The 18869-nt window shown below is 41.4% G+C and overlaps 1 protein-coding gene across 1 annotated transcript; it reads right to left on the bottom strand.

Moving 5' to 3' along the window:
- Nucleotides 1-15037: 15037 nt before the first annotated feature.
- LOC133051741 (nuclear transport factor 2-like) lies at nucleotides 15038-15683 on the bottom strand. The gene has a single exon (XM_061136349.1). It carries the CDS (start codon nucleotides 15625-15627, stop codon nucleotides 15244-15246), a length of 384 nt encoding a protein of 127 aa, XP_060992332.1. The 5' UTR covers nucleotides 15628-15683; the 3' UTR covers nucleotides 15038-15243.
- Between the last annotated feature and the right edge of the window lie 3186 nt (nucleotides 15684-18869).

Consider the following 18869-nt stretch of genomic DNA (forward strand, 5'->3'; position numbering starts at 1 on the left):
CTTTTCATTTAAAATGCAACAAGCAACAGAAAAATGAAACCCATATCATATACATCTACCAATACAGTCAGACGCAACCAGTTTCTAAAAATTAAGTTGAACAGATTTTCCAAACTTACACTGTGTAAACCACCCGGGGAAACTAGGAAACAGAGCTCCTTCGGGGCAGGGCAGAAGAAATTATTGGCCAAGCTATAACCTTCCTGGAGGGTTGAACTCCTGGTAAAAAGAGAACTGCTGAGAGTGGTGAGAGGCTAATTACCAGGTAGCTGCAGTTCATTCTAAAATGGAGCCCTCTCTGCAGGCGGTCTAGTTTTTCAGCATCTGGTGGAGAGCAAGGTGCAGTCAGACACATCAAAGAACAAAGAATAAGTAGGAAGTCATCGGAGGCCCTTTCCCCAGAGCCCAGAGGACTCAGCAATAAACCCTGGAGGGAAGCACAGTTTAAATGGGTACTTAAGGTTTCCTGATGGTGGTAAGCAGAGAGAACAAGCCTTGTAGTTGTGTGTGCACGTGTGAAATTCACACCAAATTACAACTGGTTTTTATTTTATTTCTGAAAACATAAAGTAGTTCAAAGTACTGCCTGTGTGATCGATGGAAGGTTTAAAGTTGCTTGAGATTAACTGCTCAGAAAGATTTCCGGCCCACGTGGCTATCCTAGGGGGGTCCTAGAAGAATCAACCTGAGCAGCTGCCTGACCACTACTCTCTTTTTTTTTCTATTGAAGTGTAGCCGATTTACAATGTTGTGTTAATTTCTGCAGTTCTGTGAAGTGACTCAGTTATACCTGTATACCACCCTCTTTATCTGCAGCCGTGTTGCTACTGACTAACCTATGTTCAGAGGGGAACTCTGGACTCAGAGAGCTCATCTAGGCCCTGATAGATGATACTACCTAGCAGACACCCTTTTCAAGCTCTAAGGGAATGATGAGGCCTTAGGTTGGCCTGGCAGTGACCTGGACATGTTGCATCTGATTCATACTCTTTGCTGGATGGTGTCTAAGAGACTCTCATTGCTCAGGATTACTCTTCATGCAAAGGAAAGGGGGGGGGGAAACCAAGATTACCTCCCTAATAGCAATCTTACACCAACTCCTGGGACATTGAAATTACTGTGCCTATATTGGAAAGGCTGTTCAAAAGTGACAGTGTAATAATAGCATTCTCAAGACAGTGCTTCCAAGTCCTGTCGAAATTACTAGCTACTCGGATAATTAAAACAATTATAATTGTTTGTTTCCACGTAATGCTTTAGTACTAAATCCACGTGCTGTGCCTGAGGCACCACTGGATTCCAAATGGTAGTTTGAATTTTCTTTTAAACTTCAGGTTGATAAAACATTCTGTGCATATCTAACAATCTGAGACATTCGGGACACAACAGAGATCATTTGATGTCACATAATCCAGGCTCTTCCTTTTAACAAGTGGGGAGACTGAGATCCGGACAAGGGAAGAGACTTGTCCGAAGGTCTTCCAGCAGGTTAATAGCAGATCTGGGATTGGAACCCAGGTCTTCTGGCCGCCAGTAACGGGCTCATTTCATTACAGCAGACATCTTTACTTAAATATAAAGGGAAAACTAATGTCTAGGTGTCTGAAGGACAAGAAAGAGATGAACACCTAACCTTGTTCCTTTGAGTCCCTCTTTCCTTTCATGTTTACTGTTTTTTTCTTTATCATCTTTTCTCACCTTCTAACTATAGCACTAATTCACTTCTCTCTCCTTCTGCTTATTACTCCAATGTTTTTCCCTCTTTAGTTTCCCTTTCCTTGAGTTCTACATTCCTGCCTCTTCTTTCTAGAATCAGTTTTGCTTCATTTATAAAGTGTTCACTATGTTGCCCAGCAAGACTGTGAGCACATTGGAGGCCATTCTGTTCGGACAGGTTGTGAATTTCACAGAAACTCTATAAAGAACCCATTAAAGAATAATAATGCCTTTTAAGGAACCCTCTTACACGGTTGGTGGGAATGCAAACTAGTACAACCGCTATGGAAAACAGTGTGGAGATTTCTTAAAAAACTGGAAATAGAACTGCCATATGACCCAGCAATCCCACTTCTGGGCATACACACTGAGGAAACCAGATCTGAAAGAGACACGTGCACCCCAATGTTCATCGCGGCACTGTTTATAATAGCCAGGACATGGAAGCAACCTAGATGCCCATCAGCAGACGAATGGATAAGGAAGCTGTGGTACATATACACCATGGAATATTACTCAGCCATTAAAAAGAATTCATTTGAATCAGTCCTAATGAGATGGATGAAACTGGAGCCCCTTATACAGAGTGAAGTAAGCCAGAAAGATAAAGAACATTACAGCATACTAACACATATATATGGAATTTAGAAAGATGGCAACGATAACCCTATATGCAAAACAGAAAAAGAGACACAGAAATACAGAAGAGACTTTTGAACTCTGTGGGAGAATGTGAGGGTGGGATATTTCAAAAGAACAGCATGTATACTATCTATGGTGAAACAGATCGCCAGCCCAGGTGGGATGCATGAGACAAGTGCTCGGGCCTGGTGCACTGGGAAGACCCAGAGGAATCGGGTGGAGAGGGAGGTGGGAGGGGGGATCGGGATGGGGAATACGTGTAAATCTATGGCTGATTCATATCAATGTATGACAAAACCCACTGAAATGTTGTGAAGTAATTAGCCTCCAACTAATAAAAAAAAAAGAAGAATAATGCCTTTTAAAAGGGCTACTTAATAGGAGGCCATGAAACCCAGTGTATCAGGGTTACTGTAGTGATTGTGTTGACTGGACAGAAAATCTTTGAGAAAAATATTTCAGAAACTATCCCAAGTTAAATTGGACTGAGAGACATATGTGGAGCTTAGGATGCCATAAGAAAGAAAGACTTCAATGTAGAAAATATACACCAAAATGTTAAAAGTCTGGATGATGAGATTACCCTTGCATTTTATTTTCTTCTTTTTGCTTACCAGAATATTCTAGTGAATTTATGTTCTATCATATAATGGAAGCTGGATTTGAAAATTGGAAAAAAAAACTTGAGAAAGACAAATACCATATGATATCACTTATTGCGGAATCTAAACTATGACACAAATGAACCTATCTATGCAACAGAAACAGACTCTAGGATGTCAAGAACAGACTCGTGGTTGCCAAGGGGAAGGGGGTTGGGGGAGGCATGGAGTGGGAGGTTGGGGTTAGCAGATGTAAGCTTTTATATATAGAACGGATAAACAACAAGGTCCTACTGTATAGCACAGGGAACTGTAATCAGTATCTTATGACAAACCATAATGGAAAAGAATATTAAAAAAGAGTATATGTGTAACTGAATCACTTTGCTTGCTGTACAGTGGTAATTACTACAACATTGTCAATCAACTACACTTCAATTTTAAAAAAGAACCGAAGCATCAAATTTTGGGGGGGAAAATGCACCTCTAAAGGACTTTTGAGTAGCAAAATGAGTGGTCATGTGAGCCATCACTCAGGCTAATCTGCCTGTCTGAAGTGTCTCATTCCCCCACCCTTTCAACACCCCCACGGTTAGCCAGGTGTGCATGCTTGTCAACACCTGTGGACTAGGTTAGGGGACCAGCTCTGCCCCACAGCAAGAAGTCTATAAGAGGCTGACACTCAATTTGGCTTCTTGCCAAGCTCCACTCGCAGAAGTCACTTAGGACCTGTGATTTCATTCCTCTTTCCCTACCCAGACATCTGCCTGAGTTCTTGACCCTTGTTCACGGAGTCTCTACTTGGGTTCCCACTATTTGGTGCTGACTTGGAGCGACAATGGCCACAGGCTAGACTGCACTAAGCTCTGTTCTCCCCTTAACTGGTCACTACCTCTGTTGTACACACCATAGGTGCTTCATGAACTGTGGTTTAGCAATATAACTTATTTCCTGGGTGTCCATGGAGCCTTTTACCCCTTTCTTCCCAGCTACCCTGGCATACAGTCATGCAAGTCCTGAGTGCTAACTCACTCCGGTGGGTAACCACCGGGGTAACCACCAGGGTAACCTGGGCTCTATAACCCAAAGCCTAAGAGTCACATACATCTCTCACCCTGGCTTAGTCTGGGGCTGATCAATCCCAGGTTTATAGAACTCTGACATCCTCCCGCCCTCCACAAGGCTACTTTAATATGGCTGATCTATGGTTAGGGTGTGTAACTCAAAACAGTTGTCTGCGATTCTTTAGCTGTACTGAGGGACAAGGATAACCAAGCCCAGAGAAATTTTAATTCATATGTTTTACTAAATACTGCATATCAAAAATTCTAATGTAGAAAAAAGACACAGAAGGCCTGGAGAATTGTGGGCACTGGAGAAGGGCGGAGTGGCAGAATAGTGACTTACTAGCCATCTTCAGTGGGAAATTGGTTCCAAGAGATACTAACCTTTGTGTCTTAAAATTAATTGCACATTCCCAGGGCAAGTTTTCCAATACCTTTCTCCTTTAATTGCTTAGGTGGACTTATTTGTGCAGAAGGATCTGGTTAAACTGACTCACTGCTATTTATAAATCAAAACCAAAGATATTCCTCTTTTCTGAATGTTGAATTTGATATTTGCTTGTCCCAGGTTACGAGGCTCTAATCCACATTCCTCCCAATACAAAAATGAACAAGCATGTTTATGGTGGCACCCACAGACCGACTTGGGGAGCCTTTGTAGGCTATTAGGGGTGGAGTAAACCTCTCCTTTGTTGAACCTTGGGAGAGCATGATCAGGACATTTCTCATCTCTGGCAACCCCATTTCAGTCAGTGAGGGCTTACTGTGACCACACAGTTTTACTTGGGTGCAGCGCTGGTCCAGGGAAACTTTGTTACAGTAATACATGCATTGTTTGTGCCACATCCCCCTTGACTTAAGACTTTACTTCCTAGAATGTCTTTTTGGCTAACTGATATTTTAGTAGCTAACTCATTGGAGCAAGGATTAGCTGCCTGGTGCTGTAAATAAGAGAATTCATTCTTCATTGCTTCAACAGATAGTTATTGAGCATCTAGTATGTATTAGGTTAACTATACTACAGACCACATAGACTGTCACTGATATCACTGAATTAGAAGAACCTATTGTGTCCTTTTGGGTGTATATCTCCCACTCCACATTGAGCCCCAAAGAGTGACCTATCTTTTTTGGCCTCATGCAATTCGCAGATGCTCTATACCTTATCTTTCTAACCCCGTCCATGTCTCTGAACTGTTTCCATTGTTCATTTGTCCTCTGAAAGCTCCCCAACAGCTCTCACAAGTCCTCTTCACCCAGTCAGTTTTTCCCTGAAACAGCCAATCCTGTTGTCTGCATTACCACTCCCAACACACACAAGAGCTAACTGATAAAATGTAAAATGCCGAGATGACTCCAAAACAGTGGCTTTTGAAAAACAAGCCTTAAAGAGCTTATAGTGGTCGAGCGCATGGGCTCTTAACTCATAGTGCCCCATTCAAATCCTGTTTCTACCACTTACTACTCTGTGACTTTGGGCAAGTTACTTCATTTCTCTGCCCGGTTTGCTAACCTGTCAAATGGGGATAGTGATGGCACCTACTTCATTGAGGGTTTCAGTGAATTAGTACATGTGAAATTTATATTAATACCTGTGTGCTCAGTCACTCAGTCATGTCCAGCTCTTTGCGACCCCATGGACTATAACCCACCAGGCTCCTCTGTCCATTGAATTTCCCAGGCAAGAATACTGGAGTGAGTTGACATGCACTCCTCCAGGGGATTTTCCCAACCCAAGGATCAAACTCACATCTCCAGCATCTCCTGAACTGCAGACAGATTCTTTACTGCTGAGCCATGGGCGAAGCCCCATATTAGTGCCTAGTAAATGATAAACATTCTTTTGATATATGTTAGCTATTATCGTTGCTGTTTAGGTTGGAATGGAATTGAGTAGTAATTGTGGGATAGTGGGCAATGGAGTTGATATTTGAGAACAGGCACCATTTTGAGAGGAGCCTCTGTTTTGACTGCTTATATGGCAGCCATTTTTAAGTGAAATTTCCTTCATTGTTTTGTTTCTGAGCTTTAACCCTCATTCAGAAAGTTAAGTATGCTCTTTGAAAAATCAGGGTAAAAAAGAGACAGAAAAGCAAGAAGAAGAACTAAAGTGCTTATAATCCCATCCATCAAGAGACAGACAGTATTAGAACCTTAGGGTAAAGCTTTATTGATGTAAAGAATTATTGAGATAATTCTCAATGCACAGCCACATTTTGGGTGACCAATTTAAAAAAAACTTAGTATTATATTATTTACATTATCATTTGTTAGTGTATGGGAAACTACCTTATGGGACATGCAAATTGTTTTCTCCTTTGAGCTACTGCAAACAACACTAAGATAAACAGCTTAGTACACAAAGATGTACATCCATCTTTTGTACACAACCTTAATCATTTCCTTAGGATAAGTTTTTCCCAAAATTGAACCCCTTAGCTTATTTAGGTTGTACTGCCAGTTGTTTGAGACTTTTAATTAAATACTAAGATGTTTTATTTCTGTGTAAAATCAGAATTAAATACTGAAATACAGACAAATATCGTGGAAAAGATTCATGACAATGATGGGCCTTGCTTGGGAAAGCAGTGAAAGGTTTTTCCTACTGGATATCAGAAGCCTGGAGGCAGCAGGCTGTAAGGGAAAGAGCTGGAGCTCTCCTGACTCAAGTACTTGCTTGCAGTTGTATGACCATGGACTCATAATTAACTTTGCTGAACCTTAATTTCTTCATAAGGAAAAATTCCTTTTATGTCTTGGCGCATGCTTATCTCTCCCATCTCATGGCTCAGTCTCTCAACTCATAGCACTCTCTGTCCTCAGTTTTAAGATCTGATCAGACCGAGCATCTCCACAGACCTTTCCCTATAACTCTAACTTTGTCTGGACCAACCTTCAACTTTGCTCCCTTCCATTCCCCTAACACATCTGAATAATTAGTACCTGTCACTAGGGCTCAGGTTAGACATCATCTCCCTCAAAAAAAGCTGTCTAACTATTCCCTCAACACACTTCAGTCTGGGTTAGGTGCCCCTCTCCTGTTATGCCATTAAAACACTCTTTGCCTCTGTTATTTGTTTACATTGCGCTATAGTGTACATGATTTTATGTTCTGATTCTTCCACTAGACTATGAGGTCTTTGAGGTCAGGTACTATTTCTTATTTTTCTTTGCATCCTCATTAGCCAACCTAGTGTATGGAAGCAGTGAGGGCTCATAGGAACTTGTTAAATGAGTGACGAATGAATGAAGCAGGGTAGTCAAACCTATTTAACACACTTATTAACTAATGATTGTATGAAATAATGTAACTGGAAATTCTGGAGTGGAGGTCAGAAAATGGTATCTCATAGTGATAAAGGAAATTGACAGTAACTTTGTGACCCATCTTGTGAAATCATTTAAAATATTCTGAGTGTGAATTTCTGGAGAACTTTTGTCTTTGCTTAAGTCTGTTGAAAGGTGAATTTCGTCATCATAGAAGGAATCTCAGAGGACAAAGGACCTCTTGTTTAAGACAGCTAAGCCCAGCGATTAGTGGTAAGGCGCCATGCCTAAGTGCTTCCAGGGCCTGGGGTCAGCTCGCCCAGACAGACCTCCCCTCTCTGGCCCCACACCTTGGACCCAGAAGTCAAGAAGGAATTGGGTAAGGAGAAAGACAGGGAATAAAGAAAAGAAGGCTGCAACAAGATTATGTGGGGGTAATAATTGTAGCTTTTGCACAGCAGCTGTGTTTAGAACAGACAAGCTATACAACAGAGTTCAACAGCCCCCAGATGAGCACTGCCTTGGACGCCTGTCACTTTCCATCCTTCCTGAGCTCTGCAACCGTCAGCAGATCTTTCCTGTGGTGCCTTGTCCTGGCACCTCATTGGCCAATTCCTCCCTACCTCCTGTGGTGCCAGTGATCTGTTCAGGGTGGATCTCTCCGCAGTAGAACTGGTCTAACCAAACGTATTTCCACTTCTGACAGTTTGGAACACAATTGCTTAGTGGCACCCAGAATCACAAAGGCCAGCCTTGCTCTCTGCTGCTGGGATAACATGCTCCGGGTCCTTTTAGGAAATTGCTGGGTCAGTCCGGCCACCTCCTGGGTGGTTCTGCCCCTCAAGTCAAGCCCTTTTGACCCCAAGACACTGGACTTAGCTCAGCCAGTTGAAAGAATTTCTTAGTCTCTAAGTTGCAATCGGACTTCACTGTCTTAAACCACAATCTCTTATTACTGTAATATATTGTATTTGTGACAGGTCAAATAAGGATGCAAATACAGAGTAAATGACATTTAATAAAAAGAGAGAAACTCGTTTGGGGATGGACATATCCACACTGCTATATTTAAAATGGATAACCAACAAGAACCTACTGTCTAGCACAGGGAACTCTGCCTCATGTTATGTGGCAGACTGGATGGGAGGGGGGTTTGAGGGAGAATGGATACATGTATATGTGTGGCTGAGTCCTTTTACTGTTTACCTGAAACTACCCCAATACAAATAAAAAATTTAAATTTAAAAAAAAAAGAGAGAGAGAGAAACTCCTATACAATCCAGAAAAATCTTGCCCTCAAGCAAGTTTCACTCCAAGAGAAGCTCTGCAGAGAGCTCGAGCTCCAGGGTAGGGAGCCTCAGCTGAAGGGGTGGCAAGGCCCCAGCTACCTGAAACTCTTCACAGAGATTCCCGCAAGTGCAGACTTGAACTAAGACCCAACTGCCTCCCACCCAGCTCCAAAGACAGTCTCCCAGTCCCCTCCCCCAGCACCTCGAATGTTCTTGGCTTCAGACCCCTTCTTCCTGTCAGCTGTGGGGCTGGGAAGAGAAAGGGAATGAAAGGGGTGGAGTGAAGGAAGGCTTGAGTCCAGGCCTCTTCTCTGATCTCAAGCATCAGGAGGGCAGCCTGGCAGCCAGATGACCATGAAGATATAAGGCCCCTAGAAGGTATGACAGGCGACACCTAAACCACATTTGGCCCACTGCTCCATCTGGCCACTGGCCAGACAAAGAACAAGCACTTTCTTTCTTTCTCAGTTCAATTTATTCTCTGAATCAACAAACCTTAGGCTGTGAGGGGCAAAGCAGACTCAGGAATTTAAACAAAGGCATTCATCAGACAGGGGGGCCCCCTGCAATGACAAATAAATCCCTGGCAAAGAAATGGCCAACATTGGCTAGCCTTGGACATTATGATTCCAGGATGTTTCTTTTCTGATGTGGTTCAGAAGCTCCTTTGCTTGGAGTACTTTGTACAGGCAGAGGGGTGGGGATGAGTTGGTATGGTCAGTCTGTTGGTCAGTCTGTCATCCCACAGTGATTGAGCAACCTAGTGTGGGGCAGACAGCATGGAATTGGAGGATATGTTATCATGTCCTAGAAAACTAGGAAGCTTCACAACACATTATAGCAATCCCTCAAGTCACAAGCGTACTACCAAACCAGTGACCAGTCAGGGTTTTTAATTTTTTTGCAAAGTGTGAATTTATTCCATAAATGTGTGTTTTTATATGTATATTATAATTAACAATACAAACCTAAAGTTTTAAAAGCATAATTTCAAACAATTCTTTTTTTATTTTTTAACAAATCAAAGTATCATTGACTTACAATGTTATGTTAGTTTCAGGTATACAGCAAAGTGATTCAGTTTTATTCTTTTTCAGATTCTTTTTCATTATAGGTTATTACAAGATATGAATATAGCTCCCTGTGCTTTACAGTAAGTCCTCATTGGTTATCTATTTTATATATAGTAGTGTGTATATGTTAATCCCAAACTCCTAATTTATCCCTCCCCTCTCCTTTCCCCTTTGATGCAAGGAGATCAAACCAGTCAATCCTAAAGGAAATCAGTCCTGAATATTCATTGGAAGGACTGATGCTGAAGCTGAAACTCTAATACTTTGGCCACCTGATTAGAACTGACTCATTGGAAAAGACCCTAATGCTGGGAAAGATTGAAGGCAGAAGGAGAAGGGGATGACAGAGGATAAGATGGTTGGATGGCATCACCAACTCAATGGATATGAGTTTGAGCAAGCTCCTGGAGTTGGTGATGGACAGGGAAGTCTGGTGTGCTGTAATCTATGGGGTCGCAAAGAGTTGGATGCAACTGGGCGACTGAACTGAACCATAAACTTGTTTTCTATGTCTGTGAATTTGTTTCTGTTCAGCTAGGTTTTGAAACTAGACAGACTAGGGCTTGAACCCCAGCTCACTCATTAATTGAAACAGTAATGTAACCTTGGATAACTCAATCTCTCTGCACCATGGTTTACATGCCTGTAAAATAAAGATAAAAACAATATTTTAAGCCTCATCAGCTTGGGATATTGCTGCTTGGACATAAGCATCAGGAACGTGTATTTACCACCTAAATTTGGAGCTAAATTCTACAAAGCATCAGAATAGCAAACATCTTTATAGTGCTTAGTAGCACTGTTCTAAGCGTTTTACATATTAATTCATTTAACTTTTCTAAAAATCTTATAGAGTGGATACTAATACTATTTCCATTTAATAGATGAGAAAGCCCAGGACATAGACAGATAATGGAACTACCCTAGATAGTGATACTCATTTGATTTTTTTCCCACTCAGTTGATTTGTGTGAACATTACATGAAATAGTGCATGAAAAATTCACCTAGAACATATGCTCTTGATAAATACTATCTATGATTACTAGTCAGTAGTATTATCGCTATCATTATTATTAACTGTGTTAGTGTTGTTATGAGTAGTTACCACAGAGTAATTAAAAGTGTAGTTAAACAGACTGGCCTAGAGGCCAAGATGGTGGAGTAGAAAGACCTTGAGCTCACCTCCTCTCATAAGCACACCAAAATTGCAACTATTTATAGAACAACTATCGATGAAAAAGACTGGAACCTACCAGAAAAGATCTTCTATAACTAAAGATATAAAGAAGGAACCATAGTGAAACAGATAGGAGGGGGTAGAGTCACAACATAGTCAAGACCAATACCCTTAAATGGGCAACCTGCCAACAGAAGGATAATTACAATTGAAGAGGTTCTCCCCAAGAAGCCAAGGGTCTGAGTCCCACTTTGGAGTCTCCAGCCCTGGGCTTCTGGACTGGAAATACAAACCCCCAGAACATTTGGCTTTGAAGGCCAGCAGAACTTACTTTCAGGAGAGCCATAGGTCTTCCCCGGTGGCTCAGATGGTAAAGCATCTGCCTGTAATGCAGGAGACCTGGGTTTGATCCCTGGGTCAGGAAGATCCCCTGGAGAAGGCAATGGCAACCCACTCCAGTACTCTTGCCTGGAAAATTCCATGGACGGAGGAGCCTGGTAGGCTGCAGTCCGTGGGGTCACAAAGAGTCGGGCACGACTGAGTAACATCACTTCACTAAGTACAGGGCTGTGGGAAATAGACTCCACTCTTAAAGGGTGCACACAAAATCTCACATGCTCTGAATCCTGGGGCAGAAGCAGTAATGTGAAAGGAGCCTGGGTCAGACCCACCTGCTGATCTTGGAGAGCATCCCAGAGAGGGAGGAGGCAACTGGAGCTCACCCTGGGGACATAGATACTACCAGCACTCATGTTTTGGGAAGTCCTCCTACTATATGACACTGGTGCTGGCAAATGCCATTTAGAAATCCTCCCTCTGGCTTGTTAACCTCAGGACCCAGCCCTGCCCACTCCCACCAACCTGTAGACACCAGTACTGGGATGCCTCAGGCCAAGCATCTAGCTGGGCGGGGACACAGCCCCACTCACCAACAAGCAAGCTGAGACCACAGCCATCCCTGGATATGGCCCTATCAACCAGAGAGCCCAGGACTCAGCCTCACAGACCAGTGCATAGGCCTGAGACCGTCTGAGCCCTGCAGCCAGAGACCCCAGGACCCAGCTCCACACCCACCAGTGGGCAGGCACCAACTTCAGGGTCGTCAGCCCTGAGCAAGCCAGTTCTAGCCTTGGGACCAGCAGCACCCACTAAGAGCAGACAGACAACCGTAGCCCCACAGCCTGTCAACACAGCTCACCCACCAACAGACCAGCAGTAGTGCTACAACCAAATGGGCCCAGGCCCCAATTACCAGTAGGCCAACACCAGCTCTGGGAGCCCTGGACCCTGCAGCTAGACCCCAGGACTCAGCTCTGCCTACCAGTGGGCCAGCACTAGCCCCAGGATCTGGCTGGGCAGGCACCAGCCCTAGGATCTCCTGGACCCTGACTCCAGTGAGCCAGCACAAGCTTTGGGGCCCCAGGGCTTCCATAGCCAGCCATCTCATGATCTGGCCCCACCAACTAGCAAACAGTAGCCTCCACACAAGGCAAAGCCTGGCAAGGAACCAGACTGAGGCCTAGCCACACCTACCAGACCATCCATCATAGTCAACGTCGCAACAGCAGGATGCATGCAGCCACATGGGGGCACCCCTAGAGCACATAGCTCTGGTGACTAGAGAGGAGCACACTGCTTGGATGAATAGGATGTCTCCTATAAAAGGCCACTTCTCCAAGATCAGGAAACATAACCAACCTATCAGATACATAGAAATAAAGAGCAAGTTAGCAAAATGAGGTAACAGAGGAACATGTCTCAAATGAGGGAACAAGACACAATTCCAGAAGAAGCACTAACTGGAGTGGTAATGGACAATCTACCCAAGAAAAAGTTCAAGGTAATTGTAAAGATGATCAAAGAACTCAGAAGAAAAATGGATGAACATCAAGAAGTTAGGAGTTTTTAACAGAGTTAGAAAATATTAAGAACAACCAAATAGAGATGAAGAATACAATAACTGAAATAAAAAATAAACTGTGAGGAAATAATAGTAGATTAAATGATGCAGAGGAATGGATCAGTGAGCTGGAAGAAAGAGTAGTGAGAATCATTGAAGCTGAGAAGAAAAAAGATGAAAAGAAATGAGGACAGTTTCAGAGACCTCTAAAACAACATCAAGTATACTAACATTCACATTATAAGGGTTCCAGAAGGAAAAGAGAGAGAGAAAGAGGCAGAGAACATATTTGAAGATATAATAGCTGAAAACTTCCCTAACATAGGAAAGGAAGCAGACGTAAGGAAACACAGAGCCCCGAACATGATCAATTCAAAGAGGCACACATCAAGACACATTGTGTGCAGATGACAGGGTACTATACATAGAAAATCCTAAAGATGCCACCAAAAAACTATTAAAACTTGTCAGTGAACTTTACCCATAAAGTTGAATTTCTAACACTAACAACGAAATATTAGAAAGAAGAAGTAAGGAAACAATCCCATTTATGACTGCACCAAAACAACAAACTTACCTATAGGTAAAAGACCTATTCTTAGAAAACTATAAGACACTGGTGAACAATACTGTTGACTGCAAAAATGGATGGAAAGATTTACCATGTTCTTGGATTGGAAAAGATAATATTGTTAAAATGACCATACTATCCAAGGCAACATACAGATGCAATGCAACCTCTATCAAAATACTAATGGCATTTTCTACAGAACTAGAACGAATAATTTTAAAAATTTGTATGGAAACATAAAGGACCCCAAATAGCCAAAACGAGATTGAGTCAGAAGAGCAGAGCTGGAGGTATCATGCTCCCCTGGCTTCAGACTATACTACAAAGTCACAATAATCAAAACAATATGGTACTAGCAAAAAACAAACAAACAAACAAACAAAAAACAAAAACCAGACACATAGATCAATGGAACAGAATAGAGAGCCCAGAAATAAACCCACACACTTATGGTCAATCAATCCATAACAGAGGAGGCAAGAATATACATTGGAGAAAAGATGGGTGTGTGTGTGCTCAGTCATTCAGTCATGTCCAACTCTTTGTGACCCCATGGACTGTAGCTTGTCAGGCTACTCTGTCCATGGAAATTTTCCAAGCAATAATGCTGGAGTGGGTTGCCATTTCCTACTTCAGGGAGAAAAGATCGTCTCTTCAATAAGGGGTGCTGGGGAAACTGGACAGCTATATGACAGGATAAAGTTAGAACATTCTCTAAGACCATATACAAAAATAATCTCAAAATGGATTAAAGATCTAAATGTAAGACAGGAAACCATAAAATTCCTAGCTGGACAAAAACATACAGAATACTCATTGACATAAATTGTAGCAATATTTTTTTTGATCTGTCTCCTCAGGAAAAGGAAACAAAACAATAAGTAAGCAAGTGGGACCAGTTAAATTTGAAAGTTCTTTGCACAGCAAAGGAAACCAGGGACAAAATGAAAATTCAGCCTACTGAATGAAAGAAAATGCAAAATCATATTTGTAAATGATTTGACCATATGGGATTAATATTCAAAAAATACAAATGACTCATACAGCTTAATATAAGTCAATCAAACAACCCAATTTTTAAAATAGGCAGAAGACCTGAATAGACATTTTACTAAAGAAGATGTAAAGATGGCCAACAGGCATGTAAAAGATGCTCAACATTGCTAATCATCAGGGAAATGCTAATCAAAACAGCAATGAGGACACTTTGCAAAGTGGATTGAAATTCAAATCACAACTGAGAGCATGGGGCGTTACAATTTAGGGGCTTGAAGGGGTTTTGTAATCCTGAATCTGTGAAAGTCTGAGCTTGACTTATATACACTGAGATCTGTGCCTGGACAAATATGTTCAGTTAAAGCTAATTCTAGTTAAGTTCACTTAATACTGTGCAACTGTTTTCCACAATGAAGGAAATTTAAATGTAGATGTAAAAAGAATTCCTAAATACAGTATGTAGAAAAAGTCTCTCCTTTGGCGGAGACACTTGCATTTTTCATTTTGTACCTTTCCAAATGTACTGAAGTTTTCTTTTTTTTTTTTAAAGAAATTTTTGTGGTTTTATTGTATCATGAGGCATTGAAACATCTGAACAAATCAATATCTGGGCGGTGAGGCAGCTGCTTTCTCCTTCACTTCTTTGGGTTACCAGAGCAACTTGTCAGTAGATAAAAAAAAAAAAAAAAAGACAACCTTTGGCATTACTTAAACCTTTCCAACGCATGCGCCGGTACAACACAAACTTCTCCTGTCAGATGCAACTAGTCTAGCGTCCAAACATCATGCACAACACCTCGGTAGCAGCAGCGCACTGCGCCCACGCCCACCGCGGCCCTGCTCCTGCTCGTTTGTGAATGACGTTTGGAGCATCTGGAGGAGTGTAAATAGTATCGGGAAGAGGAGGGAGGAGGAAACCGCATGAGTGCCTGGCTGGGAGGAGGTCAGCCAAAGTTGTGCAGGGCAAGCCTGAACATGTCATTGGTGCAAACCCAAGCATCGTTGATGTTCTTTAATAGGAACATCTGGTGGAACCCGATGATGGGGTCTTCATCGGCCTTGAGCTGGCCCACAACCTTGCTGATGATGCAGCTGTCTGGTGTGGGCTGATGGTCCTGCGCCGTGATGCTGTGCTGGATTTTCTGGAATGGAAGGCTAGACAATTTCTCCACAATGGCAGCTTTCCCCTGGAATTGCTGTCCTTCCCACGTAAGGCATGACACATCAATATAAATTGCACCTAGTTGAGTTCTGTCATTATCAAATAACTGGTAGTAATGTTGAATGAAGCTGGATCCAATCTGCTCCCAAATTGGCTTGTCTCCCATTCTGGAGTGTCACCCGGCCTCGTTGAGACCCAAGGGGCTGGCACGATGGTGGCAGCGGCGGCCTGGACTGAAGTTTTCTAATCTCCCTCATGTGTTACTGAATATATTAACTGTGCACATTAAGGTGGCACTAGTGGTAAAGAATCCACCTGCCAATGCGGGAGACCTAAGAACCAAGTATTCAGTCCCTGGGTCGGGAAGATCCCCTGGAGGAAGACATGACAACCCACTCCAGTATTCTTGCCTGGAGAGTCCCATGGACAGAGGAGCCTGGAGGACTACAGTGCAGAGGGTCGCAAAAAGTTGGACATGACTGAAATGACATAGCATGCATGCACATAGTTGATTTACAGTGTTAATTTCTGCTGTACACCAGAGTGATATGTGTGTGTATATAAATATACGTGTGTATATATATATATATATATATGTATATATACATTTTTTCACATTCTTTTCCATTTAGGTTATTATAAAATATTGAATATAGTTCCTTGTGCTATAGAGTAGGACCTTGTTGTTTATCTATCTTGCATATAGCAGTGTGTATCTGTTAATCCCAAGCTCCTAATTTATCCTTCCCCTGTTCTCCTTTGATAACATGGAAGTTATCATGTTTTATATGTCTGTGAGTCTGTTTCTATTTTATAAATGAGTTAGTTTGTATCCTTTTTAAGCTTCTACATATGGGTGGTATTATATGATGTTTGTCTTTCTCTGGCTGACTTACTTGGCTTAGTATGATATTCTCTAGGTCCATCCATGTTGTTGCAAATGGCATTATTTCAGTCTTTTTATGGCTGAGTAATGTTCCACTGTGTAGACATACCACATCTTTCTCCATTCATCTGTTGATGGACATTTGGGTTGCTTCCATGTATTGTCTGTTGTGGATGGTGCTGCTGTGAACGGTGGGGTGCATGCATCTTTTCAAATTAGAGTTTTCTTTTTTTCTAGATATATGCCCAAGAGTGGAATTGCTGGATCATACAAAAATTAACTCACAATGACTGGAAATATAAGACATGAAACTATAAAACTTGTGGAAGCAAATATAGGCAAAAATGCTCTGACATACATCATTTCAATATTTTCTTAGATCAGTCTCCTAAGATAAAAGAAATAAAAGCAAAAATAAAAATTAAAAAAAACAGCAATGAGATATACTGACAAACACAAATATCATATGATATCACTTATATGTGGAATCTAAAGAAATTATACAAATGAACTTATTTACAAAACAGAAGCAGTCTCAGACATAGAAAATAAACTTACGGTTACCAACGGTGAATAGCAGGGGTTGAGAGAAAGTTAGGAATTTGGGATTAACATATACACACTAATATATATAAAATATACAAAATAGATAAACTACAAGGACCTACTTATAGAAAACTATATTCAATATCTTATAATAATTTATAATGGAAAAGAAGCCAAAAGAATATATATGTGTGTGTGTGTGTGTGTGTGTGTGTGTGTGTATAACTGAATCACTTTGTCATATACCTGAAAGTAACACAACACTGTAAATTAACTAAACTTCATCAAAAAACATTTAAAAAACCAATAAAATCACTACAGATGGTGACTGCAGCCATGAAATTAAAAGATGTTTGCTCCTTAGAAGGAAAAGTATGACAAACCTAGACAGTGTATTAAAAAGCAGAGACATCACTTTGCCAACAAAGGTCCATCTAGTCAAGGCTATGGCTTTTCCAGTAGTCATGTATGGATGTGAGAGTTGGACCAGAAAGAAGGCTGAGCACCAAAGAATTGGTACTTTCCAACTATGGTGTTGGAGAAGACTCTTGAGAGTCCCCTGGACTGCAAGGAGATCAAACCAGTCCATCCTAAAGGAAATCAACCCTGAATGTTCATTGGATGGACTGATGCCGAAGCTGAAGTTCCAATCCTTTGGCAACCTAATGCGAAGAGCCAATTCATTGGAAAAGACCTTGATCCTGGGAAAGATGGAAGGCAAAAGGAGAAGAGGGCAGCAGAGGATGAGATGGTTAGATAGCATCACTGACTTAATGGACACGAATTTGAACAAACTCTAGGGGATAGTGAAGGACAGGGGCACCTGACATGCTGCAGTTCATGGGGTTGCAAAGAGTCAGACATGACTTAGCAACTGAAAAACAAAGAATATATCACCTCATACCTGTCAGAATGGCTGTCATCAAAAAGAATAGAAATAGCAGATGTTGGCAAGGATACTGAGAAAAGGAAATAGTTGAACATTGTTGGTGGGAATGTAAATTGGTGAAACCACTATGAAAAACACTGAGGTTTCTCAAATAACTAAATATAGAACATGATCCATCAAATCCATTCCTGGGTATACATCCAAAGAAAACAATAACACTAATTTGAAAAGACATGTGCATTCCAGTGTTCATAGGAGCATTGTTTACAATACCCAAGAAATGGAAGCAACCTAAGTGTCCATCAACAGATGAATGGATAAAGAAGATGTGGTGTGTATACACATACACACGTACACACACGCACACAAATAGAATACCACTCAGGTATAAGAAAAAGAATGAAATTTTGCCATTTGCAGCAACATGGATAGACCTGGAAGGTATTATTCTTAGTGAAAGAAGTCAGAGAAAAGCAAATACTATATGCTATCACTTTTATGTGGAATCTAAAAATGAAAGCAAACTAGTGAATATAACACAAGAGATACAGACTCACAGATACAGAGAACAAGCTAGTGGTTACCAGTGGGGAGAGGGAAAGGATGAGGGGCAAGATGGGGTAGGGGATTAAGAGGTACAAACTTCTGTGTATAAAATAAGCAACAAGGATATATTGTAAAGCACAGGGAATATAGCCAATATTTAATAATAACTCTAAATGGGGTATAATCTATAAAATTTGTGAATCACTGCTGTACATGTGAAACTTTAATACTGTAACTCAACTATGCCTTAATTTAAAAATGGACCTCAAAAAATTTTTTTAAAGTATCAAATTAAAAAATGTTTTTTAAATGTCATTAAAGATAAAGGATTTAGCTGTTTCCATCTGCTTCCTTAAAGGAAACCCACCATTATTTTAGGTAACTTTAGACAGTTTTCATGGACCCTCGCAGGATTAATGACTCCAAGGGGGAAGAACAAATCTCCTGGGGATGCTGACTAAGAAAAGGGAAAACTGCTCAGAAAAGCAGGATAATAACCTCAGGAAGCCATGGAGGAAGAGCAAACCACGGGAAACACAGT

This window comes from Dama dama, chromosome X (genome assembly GCF_033118175.1).
Source record: "Dama dama isolate Ldn47 chromosome X, ASM3311817v1, whole genome shotgun sequence".
In the NCBI taxonomy this organism is placed as follows: Eukaryota; Metazoa; Chordata; class Mammalia; order Artiodactyla; family Cervidae; genus Dama; species Dama dama.